Genomic DNA, 15,539 nt, shown 5'->3' on the forward strand with positions numbered 1-15,539 from the left:
TGGCTCTGTCCATTCCACTGGGCATCCTAGACCTGAGGAACAGGCAGAGCATATCATGCTGATGGGCTACAGGAAAGGGATTTCTGGAGCTCTATGGTAACTAAATACAATGAATTGTCCCCTCCCCCCCCCCCTCCCCCCTCCGCCCCCCCCCCCCCCCCGCATATCAGCAGAAATAAGGACAACTTCATGGAGAGACTATATCAATAAAGGCTGGGAGATATTTATTTTAACAAGATCATAAATAACAAAGAAACAAAGTAGGTCCCAGACTCAGACCGTGCAGCAGGGTAAGGGATAGGAAGTTGTTGGGTGAAAAGGTGGAGGGGGCTAGGCATCACTACGACAGTCACAGAGAAGATGGGCTGCAGGAGACTGCCTCTCCCTGCTCTTGGAAAAGGTATGCTGGGGCAGCAGGGGGAGGCCGTAGTGCTGTGATGAGGCAACTGGAAGAGGCAAAGATTGAGGATGCTAGGCTAATTCTATGAAGAGTGACATGGGAACCACAAATGCTGAAGATAAGCTGTGTGGGTCAAGAAGAAGCAAGCGGGCACTCTGCACACCTCCAGGAACCACTTATGAAAATGGTTAAATTTGACCCTTAAAAACAACTGCACAGGCTTTAGCTCTGTGGCTTTGTGCATGGGCTGTACTTAACCTGGGTTGCTCTGTGACAGGTGAGGGCTCAAGAGGTCCCTGGAGCAGCCTGGCCTTAGCCCAGGACAGGTGTCCAGACATGTGGGAGTGGGACAGTGGGCTCTCCCCAGATAGGAGGCCATGTGCTTGGACTGGCTGGACCTGATTTTCAGGATGGTTTCTTGTGATGCTATCCACTACGCCTCCTTATACCTAAGGATTGGATCCTGGACTCTATGAGTCTTCCAAGCCTGGAAGAGTAAGACTGGGATAAAAAGGTACCTGACTGGTGTTTTATTTGGAAGGAAAAAAATAAGGACCACCCTATGCATGGCCCAAACCCTGAAGTAGGGCAGAACTATGCCAAGAACAATATCAAGGAGTAGAGGTCTCTGAGCCTGGGGAGACATCTGAACCCAGGTGCATTGCCTAATGCCAGAAATAGGGCCCCAGGTGGCAGTTCTGATGAAGGCTTTACCCTAGGTAAGGCAGAGAGAACAGGCAAACCCTGAACAGGGAAGGGGTATGATCTGGGAACCTTTGACTAGGGAGGCTCATGTTGGTCCAAGGCCCTGAAAAACAATGCTTTTGACAGAAATACACAAAAGGGTCTGTATATCTGGAGATGCCCATCTATAGGAAGCCGGTGTCACATGGTCGGGCAGGATGGTGAGGAGGAGACAGCGGCATCACAGTGGCCTCTGGTGCGATGTATTTACAACAGAGCTCAATGTTAAGGGAAGGACAAATAGCAGGTCACTAACAGCCAGGAAACACACTGTGAAGAGCAGAAAGAGAAGGGAAAACAAATGTCACCTGCCTCCTCCAGGATGCCCTTCCTAATGACCAGCAAGGACCTTGCAGATCTGTCCCTCCTCCCACAGCACCATTCAGGGCTGTACACAGGGTCTGCTCTCAGTGTACTGCTGACTTGACCAAAGCTCCAAATGGTCCAGGGCCCCAAACATTGCTTATTAAGAGAAATTCAGTCTTTACTTTTGATTCCTGGGGTTCATCAATGGGCATAAGGGAGTCACTTATATGTGGCTCACTGTGCCAGGCTCCTGTCCTTATTTCTAATGCGCCTGACCTGCCCTGTCACCCTCACCTCCCAGGCCCTGGTATTCCAAGTTCTCTTAACACAAAAGGCATTTCTTTCTTCAAACTTCCTGAGGGTGGGGAATGGGTTCCCCTGGACCCTCATCAGGCTGTGGGCTCTGTGAGGTATCAGGGCCTTCTGTAGCACAGACTAGGAGCTCCTTGAGGTGTGGCCAAGACCGTGTTATGGGTCACCATGCTTCTCTTCCTCCTCAACAAAGAGCCCAACTGTGTCTCCCTAATCAGATGAAGAACATCCTAGGATGAGAGGCATCCTTTTCCCTCTAGACCAGTGGTTCTCAACCTTTCTAATGCCGCGACCCTTTAACACAGTTCCTCATGTTGTGCTGACCCCCAACCATAAAATTATTTTCATTGCTACTTCATAACTGTAATTTTGAGAACCGCTAGCAGGGTCACCTAAGACTATTGGAAAACACAGATATTTACATTACGATTAATAACAGCAGCAAAATGACAGTTATGAAGTAGCAATGAAAATAATTTTATGGTTGGGGGTCACCACAACATGAGGAACTGTATTAAAGGGTCGCGGCATTAGGAAGGTTGAGAACCACTGCTCTAGGAGCTATGGTTCTTACCTGAGAGTGATTTTGCCTTCCTTGGGACATTTGGTAAAATCTAGAGATATTTTTGCTTGTCACAATTTTAAGTGTGTGGGGGTGCTACTGGCTTCTAGTGCAGAGAGGCCAGGGATGTTGTTAAACATCCTAAAATGCACGGGGCATCCCCCAACACAAAGGATTACCCGCCCCAAGTATCAATAGTGCTGAGATTGAATACCCTATTCTGGGTCTCTATTCAGCCTCCACGGCCTGCCCAGCCTTCCTCAGCAGATCTAAGAGCCTGGAAAAGGACTGATGCCCACCCCAGCCTCAATAGAAGGGCCACCTCAATAACAAGTGCACATCGGGGTGGGGTGTGGGGTGGTGAGGGACAATTTAATCTCAGCTCAGCAACAACCCACGACCAGAAAGACAAACAAACAATAGGATTGCAGAAACACACATGTTGGGCTTTGTGTTGAAGAAGGCATGGTGACAACCAGTGTTAAGGAAGAGATAGTTACAACTTTGCAAGTATCTTTTTGTTGGAGTTGGCCAGCACTTTGGGCTCCTTAATCCTTTGTACACCATAAGCGTCTATAGACACAAGCAGCGGACCTTCCCCACACGCCACGCATGTCTATAGCCGTAAACTTCGCCTATCAACTCCGGTCGCCCAATTTTAAAATCAGACTTGTTAGTGACATCTCTGGGTTTGTAAAGAAAATTATGGTAACTTAAGTTCGTAAATATCCCAGCACATATGGAAGAAATGAGAATGGTTTACGTTTCGGACGTGTGGCAGTGAACTGGTTAAACCTTTGTACTGCTTACCACTGGAATCCACCAACGGGCTCTGCAAACCTGTTCCGGATCAGGAAAGTGGCAACAGCTTCAGCTACCTAGAATACAGAGATATTCCTAGCCATGTGAAGGTTAGCAATGGGCCTCAGCCTTAGAGGTCCTGTGGGCTTCTGCTGGAAGGTCAGACCCTATAGTGAACTCAAGGGTCCTATAGGTCTTGGGAGCTTGAGATCACAACGACCTGGGTACTGCTAGGGCTAGGAGACTCATTCCTAACTATTAGTATAATTTAGGGAGCAGTTTCTACCCCAATTATCCCTTTTTCCACCTGGCTTTTGGAGGTAATGGAGAAGTGGAGCTTAAGATCTTCACTATAGGATCCCAGGATAAAATAGCAGGGTGCCAATAGCTTCTCAGCCTACACACAGAAAGCCAAGACCATAGGCAGCTGCCAGGGAGAGGTTTGGGAGCTGGTGGAGTTGCATCTGTGTAGGTCCCACAGCAACAATTGCAGGAACACAGACTGATTTAGAGGTATATTCTCTCTTCTGTTAGACCCAAGGTTACTCTCACAGAGGCCCTCACAACTCTCAGTCATCAAGCATTGGGCTCACCTTGTCTGGGGCATCCTCATGGACTGCGTGGCCACACTGAGGTAGGACCTGCATCTGGAACTTCCCTGGAGAGGAAAAAAATCCAGGCAACCTCAGGGACTAAAATGGCTCTCTCCTTACCACCTCTGCAGCCTCACAGGACATTTCAGAAACCCAGGACCTCTCCCTCCCTCTCTCCTCAAAACTCTAGACTCAGTTACCAAGCCTTTGAGAAGGATGGTAATACTTATAATTGTAATCTTGGACAAATCATTTTCCTTTCATTTTTTCCTTCTGCAACTATTTAATGTACATATATCTGCTTCAGGCCAGACATATAGAAAGAAACAGTTTCCTTTTTTCAGGAGATTTATTATAGTCTAGTGGGGGAGCAAATCACAAGAACCAACATTTTAATGCAACAGGTAGTTCCTATGATTAAACTGCACACATGGAACTGGAAGAATATAAGAAAGGGGGCTTTGTAATAAAAAAGGGATTCAGGGAGGCTTCCCATGCAGAAAAAGCCTACACAAAGGAAAGGAGGATGAGATAGTATTTATTCCTAGAAATAAAAAATTTGGCATGGTACTTGTGAGAGTTATAATGAGGGTGGAAAAGTAAGCAAGGACCATAACATTATGGGTTTTGCAAACTATGCTAGGATTTTGAAATTTATTATGACAGTAAGTAACCATTTGAGAGCTTAACTATATGCCAAACACTGTAGAAATAAGGACTTCCTCACACTGTAAGCTCACAACTAATGTGATCGTTATTAAGAGTAAACAGAGATGACTGATAAAGCAAGATCTCTGAGCAGACTAAAAGATATGGGATCCAGAGTTCCCAAAAGCAGAGAGAGCAGACTCTCAGAGCTTCAGTATCTCCATTTACAAATAAAGGGAGCACACTCTGAAAGTTTCTCTCTCTTTTTAAAATAATTCTTTATTGTTGAAAGTATTACATATGTCCCCCTCCCCCCCATTAACTCCCTCCAGTCCGCCCCTTCCCCCTCCCCTGCCCCAGGCCTTCAGCACCCTATTGTCTGTGTCCACGGGTTATGCATATATGCATAACAAGGTCTTTGATTAACTCCCACCCACCCACCTTCCCTCAGATTCTGCACTCTGTCCCATGCTTTGAGTCTCTGGATCCACTCCGTTCATCAGTTTATTACTTAGATTCCACATATGAGTGCGATCATGTGATACTTGTCTTTCTATGACTGACTTATTTCATTTAGCATGATACTCTCTAGGTCCCTCCATGCTGTCTCAAAAGGTAAGAGATTCTTTTTTTACTGTTGCATAGTATTCCATGGTATAAATGTACCACAGCATTTTTATCCACTCATCTACTTGGGCTGTTTCCAGATCTTAGCTATTGTAAATTGTGCTGCTATGAACATAGGGGTGCATACATTCTCTGAAAGCTTTCTTGGTCATTACATTCTGTGATTCTTACCCCAGTTACACAGTGCTTTAAAAATATTTTTCAAAATACGCTTCTATCCATGTTTTAAGTTGATTCTCAAATCTACCCTATAAAACTAAGCAGGGCAAATACTAAAATTCTTTTTTGAAATGATGAAACTGACTGAGGCCATGATTAATAAAGTGATTTGCACAAGGTAGTTTCCTTAGTAGAGAAACTGCATTCCATTCAGTAAGGTTCAGCTTATGCCCATCTTCTTGCAGTAAGCTGCCCCAGGTACTCAAGCCTAACTCCCCTCTCCCTTGTATCTCTTAATGTACTACTGTGAATGCATTTGAATCCAAACAGAGCAGTGTGTGCCACTCTTGTTTTGTAAGCTTATATTTTACATGCCATTGGTGCTTGCTTCCCCAGGAGTGTGTCATTCTGTAAGGACTCCAGTTACTATCATTACTTGCTATATATCCCTAACAGGGCCCAACACAGGGCGAGACATTGAGCAAGTTAATAATTTAAGCAAATGATTTGATAAAACTTATAACTCCCATGATTAATGACTAGGAATGCATTTTTCAATTCTATTTGAAAAAATGGGCATAAGGAACCAAGGAGAACTCACACATACTAACACTATATCCAGTACACATAAAATAATGTTATCATGGGCAATCCTCACAATAATTCTATGAGATGGGCATATTCCAAACCCTCCCTTGTCATGTTATAGATGAGAAACCTTAATTTTAGAGAATCTAAATTTACCCAAATTGCACCGTGAGTGAGTGCTGGGTTTCCAGGATTCAATAACTAATTCAGCTGGTTTAAACACAACGCTGGAACCCTAACTGGTTTGGCTCAGTGGATAGAGCGTCGGCCTGCAGACTGAAGGGTCCCAGGTTTGATTTCAGTCAAGGGCATGTACCTTGGTTGTGGGCACATCCCCAGAAGGGGGTGTGCAGGAGGCAGCTGATCGATGTTTCTCTCTCATTAATGTTTCTAACTCTCTATCCCTCCCCTTCCTCTCTGTAAAAATTCAATAAAATGTATTTTTAAATAAATAAATAAATAAATAAATAAATAATAAATAAATAAAATAAACACAGGGCTGGAAAGGCTGAGGTTAGGAATCTATGCTGAGTTAGCCATTTCTCTTTGTTTTATTGAATGTCCCTCATCACAGCCATTTAATCTCTACACTTATGAGATACTTTGAAAAAGAAGGTGGCCTTGGCAAAATCCTTACTGGAGAAACAAAAGAGCATTTAATGAGGAATCATGACTGCTTCTTGAACATAGTGAAGCTATCATCTGTCAGACTCTTACTTCACCCACATTTTCTCATTTAAGCCTCACACAATTGTATTGAGATATAGTATTATCTCCACTTTATAGATTTTTAAAAAAAACCTCTGGATTAAAGAAGTCAGCAATTCATTCAGGCCACAAAACCAGTAACAGGGAATCAAATTCAGAACTATCTGATTCCAAGGCTGGTGATCAACACTGGTTCCAAATGCGAGTCCAGTCCAGATCAACTGCTTTCAGATAGAATCAGGTGCCATGTTTGATTCTTCTGTCTGCCCAACAGCAAGCATAGGTCTTGCATAGAAAGAGTACTTAGGAAAGGTTTGCTTGAATTAAATTCAAGGAAAGATGTTTAAGCTCAGAATTACCAACATCAGAATTACCAATGGCACAGCCCCAGCCCAGTATTCTTCTCCAGGTTTCAGAACACTGTAGTTGGAGAAAGAGATAGGATGAGGGTCTAGGGCCAGAGTTTGATAAATCATTCTGGAGTCTTTGAACAACTATTGTGATGAAATATAGCCCCCTTTCTCTTTGGAGAGCTTAGAACAGCTAAAAGAACAGTTTAAGGAGCCTATGAAATATCTAAGTGGAGATGTCCAGCAGGTTTGATATATTGGCCAGGTCTGAAGCTCAGGAGAGAAGTATGAGTTGGACATTTAGCTTTGGGAGTTATCGGGGTATAAATAGAAGCCAGGAGATTTGCACAGGGATAGTAAATGGAGAAAAGAAGGAAGGTCAAGCCTGGCTGGTGTGACTTAGTGGTTGAGTGTTGGCCTATGCACCCTCCAGGAGGTCGCAGGTTCAATTCCCCGTCAAGGCACATGCCCAAGTTGCAGGCTCAATCCCCAGCAGGGGGCGTGCAGGAAGCAGCCGAATGATGTTGATATTTCTCTCTCATCAATGTTTCCATCTCTCCCTCTTATTTCCTCTCTCTCTCAAAATCAATTAAAAACCTATTTTAAAAAGAAAAGAATCTGTTTAAGCCTAAAATGTTGGCCTTGGGGTTCACACCTCTTCTTCCCATCACCCAAAAGGTGCCAATGCCTATTGACTACACTTTCACCAAGCCTTTTGTCCATATTAAAGCAAGAGCCTCCACAAAATCAGTCCCACTGCCTCCATTGTCATCTGGCCAACACACCTGGACCTGAGCACATTTCACTTTCTTACTCATTATACCTCACTGTATCTGTAAGGCTGCCATCAATTTTCTCATTTTACAGACTGAGAAAACTGAAGCCAAGGCAGGTCAATAGCTTGCCCAGTGTCAAAAAATTAGTAGGAAAGAAGCGTACTCAAATCTAGTTCTCCAAAGCTAGTTCTCCCTTGCTTTCACCAACCACTTCACTTTACACTTTTTTGTATCTGGATTATCTTGGACCTTTACCTTTCCTAAAACTTATAACAATAACAAAAATATTGATAACTATTCAGAATATCTCCTTTCACAATATTATATACCTACTAGAGGCCCAGTGCATGAAAATTCGTGCACTCAAGGGGGTCCCTCAACCCAGCCTGTGCCCTCTTGCAGTCCGAGACCAATCGGGGGATGTCCACCTGCCAGCTTAGGCCCACTCCCTGGGGGATTTGGTCTAAGATGGCAGTCAGACATCCCTCTGGCAGCCTGGGAGCCCTCGGGGAGCGGGCCTAAGCCATCAGTCAGACATCCTTAGCCCTGCCGAGGAGGCAGGAGAGGCTCCTGCCACTGCTGCTGCACTCACAGCCGCTAAGCGGCTCCCGCTGTGGAAGCACACTGACCATGGGGGCAGCTCCTGTGTTGAGCGTCTGGCCCCTGGTGGTCAGTGCGCATCATAGCAACCAGTCATTCTGCCAGTCATTTGCATATTACCCTTTTATTATCTAGGATAGTATACTTTATATAGTATTTTATTATATAGTATAGTATACTTTATATAGTCATTTGCATATTACCCTTTTATTATATAGGATAATATACTCTATAATTTATAATGTCCTTTTCAAAGACATTGCATTACTTCAGTCCTTACAACTCTGAGACATAGGTGGCAGTATAATTCTCATTTTTAGAAGGGGAAAAAAATCAAAGCTCAGAAAAGGGAAATACTTGTTCATAACCATATAGTGGGTCAGGAGCAGAGGTGCATGCTAAATCTGGTAACTCTAAAGCTCAAGCTCTCTCCACTACATCTAAACATCTCAGAATATTAATTTCCACATGACTGCATCTTTCTATACCTTCAGAGAACAAGCTAGGGCAGCGATTTTCAAACATTGTGTCATAAGGATTTTTAAAACATGCAATACCTATTTTGTCAGGGGCCCTGACCTTTTTCCCCTTAGACTGTCAAATAAAAATATGACAACAGCCCTGACTGGGTGGCTCAGTTGGTTGTAGCATCATCCCGTACACCAAAATACTGTGGGTTCAATTCCAGTCAGGGCACCTAGGTTGCAGGTTTGATCCCCAGTCTGAGAGCTTATGGGAGGCAACCAATCAATGTTTCTCTCACATTGATGTTTCACTCTCACTCTCTCTCTCTCTCCCTCCCTCCCCCACCCTCCCTTCCTCTCTATCTAAAAATCAATAAAAACATATCCTCCAGTAAGGATTAAAAAAAAAAAAAGACAACAGCCAATACAAAGATAATAGTCTGGTGCAAATGAATCAAAATTATACCTTTTTTTCTTTTTTGTTAGATCACACAAAAAATTTATTTTTTGGTGTGTCGAAGAATTTTCGTAATTAGTTTATGTGTGCCATGTGATAAAAAAGTTGAAAATCACTGACCTAGGGATATCATTTCTTGATGTCTTTCTTACCTTGCATTTGGCCAATAGTCAGATCTTTATCCAATCTATCAACACCTAGAAAAAAATAAGAGAATCCATAAGTAGCTTACTAGAAAAGGCTGTGTGAAGTAGGTTTTACTATTCAAGTATGATGTAAAAATTGTTACAAAGTTGTAAACATGACGACATTCTCAATTCATGTTAATGACAATCCTAACTCCCTAAGGGTATATTCTCACCATACGAAGCTTTCCAGGCAATCAATTTGCTCATTTAAACTGGTTTCTGAAAAGAGGGTTTTATTTTTTAAAAGTTCCATTATACTCAGAATATCCTTACACCACTCTAGGAGAAGGACTTGGGCTTGACCAGGTACAGAGGCCAGGCCAGAATCAGGCCATCCCCGGTGGATGCTTATGCTTCATTAGGTTTAGGGATCTGGTGTGGGGAAGAAAAAGGGCACAAATGAGTGAGGATGGTATTTCACCTTGGAAGTCACTACCCATTTGGTGGGTATTTACATATAACAAGAACAGATGCAGATGACCATATACCTACACTGCTATGAACTGAATTGTGTTCCCCCAAAATCCATATGTTGAAGCCCTAATCTGTAATGTGACTATATTTAGCAATATGGAAGTAATTATGATTAAATGAGGAAGTAAATGAGTTAAATGGGGTCATCAGGGTGGGGCCTCAATCATATGATAAGATTAGTGTCCTTATAAGAATAAACACCAGAGGGCTTGCTCTTGCTTTCTCTCTGCCATGTAAGGAAACAGTGAGAAGGTAGTTGTCTGCAAACCAGTAAGAAAGTTGTCACCAGAACTCAACCATGTTGGTACCCTGAGCTCAGACTTTCAGCCTCCAGACTGAGAAAATAAATAAACTTGTTGTTTAAGCCACCCAGTCTATGGTTATTTTGTTATGGCAGCCCAAACTGACTAATACATGCACATACACACTTACCAGCCAAGAGCAGCAATTTAGGAATAGGACAACTAAGAAAGAGATTGGATAAGCCTCGGAACCAGCCATCCCAGTATTTTTCAGTTTTTGCCAGTTCAATCCTCCAAGTGTATGGATGGTCTTTCTTGGTCTGGAGGAATAAGAGAAAGTTTTGAGTCTCTGAGGGCAATCCCTGGAGGAACAGGATAAAAACTAGGTCCCTGGAAAAAGGAAAGGGAAGGAAACTAGCACTTATTAAGGACCTACCATGTCCCAGACATTTTAATAAACATTTAATTCTTGTAACAGCCTTGTGATATATTGTTATTTCCGTGTTTAGATAATTAGAAGTTTACTTTTACTTCTATTAATTCAGTGAACTTTGGACATTTTCTTAAGAATATAAAGCTAGTAAATGGTAGAGCCAAGACTGAGTTGCTCTATATTTGGCAAAAAAGAACACACCATCAAAAGGATAATTACAAAAACCATGTTGAAGTATGAAAAAAAAATGCTTACAATACAATATCAAGTGAAAAAAGCAGAATACAGCATGTCATCTACATTAGGATTACCACTGGAAAAATAACTGGAAAGGAAAACTGAAAATATGTTGATTTGTTAGTAGAGCATTTTTCTTACATTTTGATTTATGATAATGATATAATGTTCCTGTAATAGTAATTTAAAAAAGGAAATCTGACACAAATATAACAAAATGTCAATATCTGTTATATCTCAATATAAAGCAGATGGATGGGCATGGAGTATGCACTCATCAAATGCAAACTGAGCAAATACTTCTCTATACTTTTCTGCATCATTAAATTTTGAAATATTGTAACTGAAGTAAATAATTGGGATACTGCATTAACCACAAGATGAAAATCTAGAAGTGAACATAAGACAGCGATATATTAAAGATCATTGGATGGTTAAGATGTCCATATTATCCACAGCAATCGGCAGATTCAATGCAATCCCTATCAAAATCCCAATGGCGTTTTTCCAAAACTAGAAAATTTTATACTAAAATTAATAGGGAATTTCAAGGGATCCTGAACAGTCAAAACAATTTTGAAAAACATCACAACAATTTTGAAAAAGAAAAAAATCAGACTCTCTTATTTTAAAACATTACAAAGCTACAGTAATCAAAATACTCTCTGAACCATTCCCTACACCATCCTTCCAAGAATGCAGGCTGTTACTCACCTCCATGTCATCTTCCTTCTTCCTCTTATTTACTGATTCACTTCCTTCTTCATCATCTTCATCTTCCTCTATGATTCCTTCCACTACAGATTTTGAGCCTTCTGGACTTGTAATTCCTTCACACCTAGGTTTTGTTTAAAAAAGTGCTGTCACAAACCTCTCTTGTATACAAAAATTATCTCAGAAATACTGATACTTATGGTCTTTTATAATCAAACTAGAGGCCCAGTGTACGAAATTTGTGCATGGGTAGGGTCCCTAGGCTTGACCAGCAATCAGGCCAATCGGGGCCTTTCTTCCCCCAGCTGCCGCTCCACCCCCTGGTGGTCAGCACATGTCATAGCAACCACCCCCAGTTGGTCAAACTCCAAAGGGGACAATTTGCATATTAACCTTTTATTATATAGAAGGATGTTAAAACTTAACAATGTTTCTGGAAGGATGAGAAAAAATGTGCTTTTTAAAATGTACAAAAGTAGACCATAACTGTAGAAGGTAATGACCAACATAAAACTATAAGAGATGGTTTCCAGTTCTGGTATCAAAATTGACCTACAGAAGGGAGTAATCACTTGGAGGCATGGTAACGAGTTTTATTGGCATTATCTTATGTAAATCCTCTTAACAATCCTATGAAATAGGCCTGAAGAGTTAAAAAATAGTCCAGGATCACCTAGCTCATGAGTAGATGAAGCAGGAAGGCAAATGCAGGCCCAATTAATTCTAAGGCATAATGCTTTTCTATTATACCCTGCTTATAGTAGAACAAGGCTCAACCAAACTGGTAAAAAGCTCCCACTTTTTAATCAGCTGATAGAAACTGGCAATTATAGTAATCATGACAGCTGAACCTTGCAAATTAGAATATCTGGTCCAACCAATTATTATTGTTGTGCTTCCTCTAAAAACATTATCTCTTTATTTCGCAATTAGGTTAAAAAATATTATTTTATGAACAGCTGGTGCCATAGTTACTTTCAGAGATAAGTTATTGGAAAAAATATACTGACAAATGTTAGAGGTAAAAATCCCAAGGGTCTTGCCCAGCCAGCGCCACTCAGTGGTTGAACGTCGACTTATGAACCAGGAGGACACGGTTCAATTCCTGGTCAGGGGACATGCCCAGGTTATGGGCTTAATCCATGTAGGGCATGCAGGGGACAGCTGACCAATGATTCTCTCTCATTATTGATGTTTCTATTTCTTTCCCTCTCCTTTCCTCTCTGAAATCAATAAAAAAATATTTTTAAAATTTATTTTTAAAAAATCCCAAGAGTCTGGATAGCAGCTAGTGCCAAGGTCTGCTGCTATGCATGGTACACAAGAATTTGTTTGAAAAAGAAAGAGAAGGGAGGAGAGAAAATAAGCAAAAAAGAGTAGGATAAACTGAAGGTCAGTGAACTTCAGTGGTGGATTTTTAAGAATGGTAACTTCTCTTTCTCCTCTACCCAACCTTCAATGAAGGCTATGTTCACAAATGTTTTGTTAGGTGGGGGTTTCTATTGAACTTGAAGTATCAAGTTTCACATCTAGGTCAAAGGACCATAACAAAAAAACAAGTGCTTTGGATTACCATAGCTATGAACTGGGAGATTCAAGAGAATTTCACCTAGATGAAGAGGGCAGAAATGTTACAGCTAATATCTATGTGACAATTAAAACACATATACACTAACATACACAGATTTACAAATTAAGAGAAAACATTACTTAAGCTTACAAATAGTAAAATTTAAAAATCACTTAATTACCTGCATACCAGCTATGTAATTTCCTTACAAAATGCTTTACCACTGCTTAGACAAGTCAGATCTCAAAATATTTAGGCACTGAAAAGTGGACAGTTTCACAGATTACTCAAAGCCTCTGCTATGTGTCTGCCAGATATTACTACTCAAATTATACTTTTAGTCATAAAATCCATAATATAGGCCTTAGAGTAAAATACATAGAGTTTGAATCTGAGCTCTGTGATTCACTAGCTATGTGATCCTGGGAAAATCACTATACTTTTCTGGACTTCTATATCTTCACCTATAAAACAATACTTATCTTAAAGAGGTATTCTAAGAATTAAATGAGATAAAGCAAATGAATTAATGAATCCAGGTAATGATCATCTATGGCTGCTAACATTCAAAAAAGAGACAAGCAGACATTATTTGCTTTCTGATGGCATTATACAATATTAACTATTCTTAAAAACAAATAAAAAAACAAAGTAAAAACAAATCAAACTGAATTTGATCAAATCTCTGGATCTCACTAACAATTTATACACAATATAGGGAACAAAGGAACATGTTAAATTACACCTTGAGGAATCAACCAGCAAATCCAGATTGTGGGACCTTCTATAGAGCAAACAACCAGGTTTCCTCAACATATAAATTGCAAGAAAAAAATGAGAAAGATAGAGGTGGAACCTATAGAAAGCATACTGAAATCATACAGAGGAAATTGTGTTTGTCTAGAGTTCGTTTCACAATATTTTGTGCTTAGAGGAAATAAATAGGGGAAGAGATAAAACAAGACTGGCCATGAGTTAGTAACTGTTAAAAATGGGCAACGGGTTTCAATGTATTATTCCACTTTTATATGTCTAAGAATTTTCAATATTACATGGTTTTAAAAAATGAGATAGTGTATATAAAATACCTTTCGCAGTGCCTGGCAAATAGCACACATTCAATAATGCCATTATCATTATCATCAACTCTTTGTTCCCTGTCTGTTCCATTGGGCAACATTTTCTCAAGTCACCTGAAGTTTCTTTGTGCCTACATGGCAATATCAAGGACTCATGTAACCCTATCCAGGAAGATCATGGGGCTAAATAATCTTAGCTCACCATTAGAATCTGGCTTTCACTCAGGTTATGCTAAAGCTTTTATGCTATAATTTCCTCACAACCCTTATTGATTTAGAAAAAAACTGTTATCAGATTAAAACCATACTGCCTGTACTTAAGAGGACACTTAATTTATTTATTTTTGACTTGAAGGAGACAGAGAAACATAGATTTGTGCCTTCACTTGTTGATTCTTATATATTCCCTGACTGGGGATCGAATTTCCAACCTTGGCATATTGGGATGATGCTCTAAACAACTGGCCACTTAATTTTCAATGTCCATTCTCTGGGATTCTTTACCTTTAATACCTAGAGTTGTGCTAATAAGGTAATCCAATACTATACTGAAGACACTAATTGGTCTTGGGATTTCCACAAAAAAGAGAAAGAAAAGAGAAAAGAAAATCTATACAAATGGCCCAACTGAGCTCACTTGTAAAAATTATCAAAAATAATGAAGGCATTCACAAGGATGACAGGATAAGTGTATGAGAAAAAGAGCAAATTGTAATTTCATCACCATGTTTAATTCTCTAACTAGCACAACAGGGAAAAATAGAACCTACTCTTTGACTTGGCCAACCATAGAGACACGGGCAGACTCCAGATTTCTAATCTGGCCACTCTTCACACTAGAAGAGAAAAGTAAGAAGGGAGAGAGGTTATTCAGCATCCACTTTATCATGTCACTAGGGTCAAATGAATAATTCTACAGATTCTGTAGGACCTACTAAAAAGTTATAGTTACCACTGTATGGAGGTTACCACTACTTCCCCCTTAGTTATTATGTCTATAAACTGAGTAGTAAAAATTAAGTAAAGACAGTGAAGCCATTTCAGTTCTGCAAATATTTACCAAGAGGATACTTGTGGCAGACCCATGCTGAAGAAGCATATAATTCACTGGGGAGGAAGAAACACAAACAGATAATCTACACTAATAAAAGAGTAACATGCTAATTGGCCGTACCTTCACGACATCCACCAGCCAATCAGGAGTGAGTATGCAAATTAACCCAACAAAGATGGTGGGTTAACCTTTTGCACTCGGATGTCGAGTGTGACTCGACATGGTTAGCATCGGTAGCAGCTCGAGAAAAAAGTAAGCGAGTGCAAAGGGTTAATTTGCATACACAGGCACCGAGCGGCCGAGGGCAGGGCAGGACACTTGTGTCATTGCCAGACGCAGGCATTCTGCACCACCCCAGCCGTTTCAGGCCTCTGGGCAGCGTGGGAAGGTGGTAAGACAGAAAGGCGGCTCTGGCCAGAGCAAAGGCGGTGTCGGCAGCCAGGGGAAGGAAGG

At 41.0% G+C, this 15,539-nt stretch overlaps 1 protein-coding gene across 4 annotated transcripts in view; it reads right to left on the minus strand.

Annotated features, from left to right (window-relative positions):
- Positions 1-203: 203 nt before the first annotated feature.
- The window catches only part of PPME1 (protein phosphatase methylesterase 1), a 63,676-nt gene continuing 48,340 nt past the window's right edge, over positions 204-15,539 (minus strand). For 3 of the 4 annotated variants that reach the window (XM_008149964.3, XM_054725500.1, XM_054725501.1), the window contains 7 exons: positions 14,803-14,868; positions 11,384-11,507; positions 10,190-10,319; positions 9,248-9,292; positions 3,719-3,783; positions 3,135-3,202; positions 204-1,414 (listed from right to left, as the gene is read on the minus strand). In XM_008149964.3, the coding sequence (XP_008148186.1) occupies positions 1,396-1,414; positions 3,135-3,202; positions 3,719-3,783; positions 9,248-9,292; positions 10,190-10,319; positions 11,384-11,507; positions 14,803-14,868 (517 nt within the window). In that variant the 3' untranslated portion in view covers positions 204-1,395. Of the gene's footprint in view, positions 1,415-3,134; positions 3,203-3,718; positions 3,784-9,247; positions 9,293-9,556; positions 9,656-10,189; positions 10,320-11,383; positions 11,508-14,802; positions 14,869-15,539 lie in introns of those variants that run through there. The other variant, XR_003620774.2, reaches the window with a different exon arrangement.

The sequence above is a fragment of the Eptesicus fuscus genome, chromosome 13 (genome assembly GCF_027574615.1).
Source record: "Eptesicus fuscus isolate TK198812 chromosome 13, DD_ASM_mEF_20220401, whole genome shotgun sequence".
NCBI lineage: Eukaryota > Metazoa > Chordata > Mammalia > Chiroptera > Vespertilionidae > Eptesicus > Eptesicus fuscus.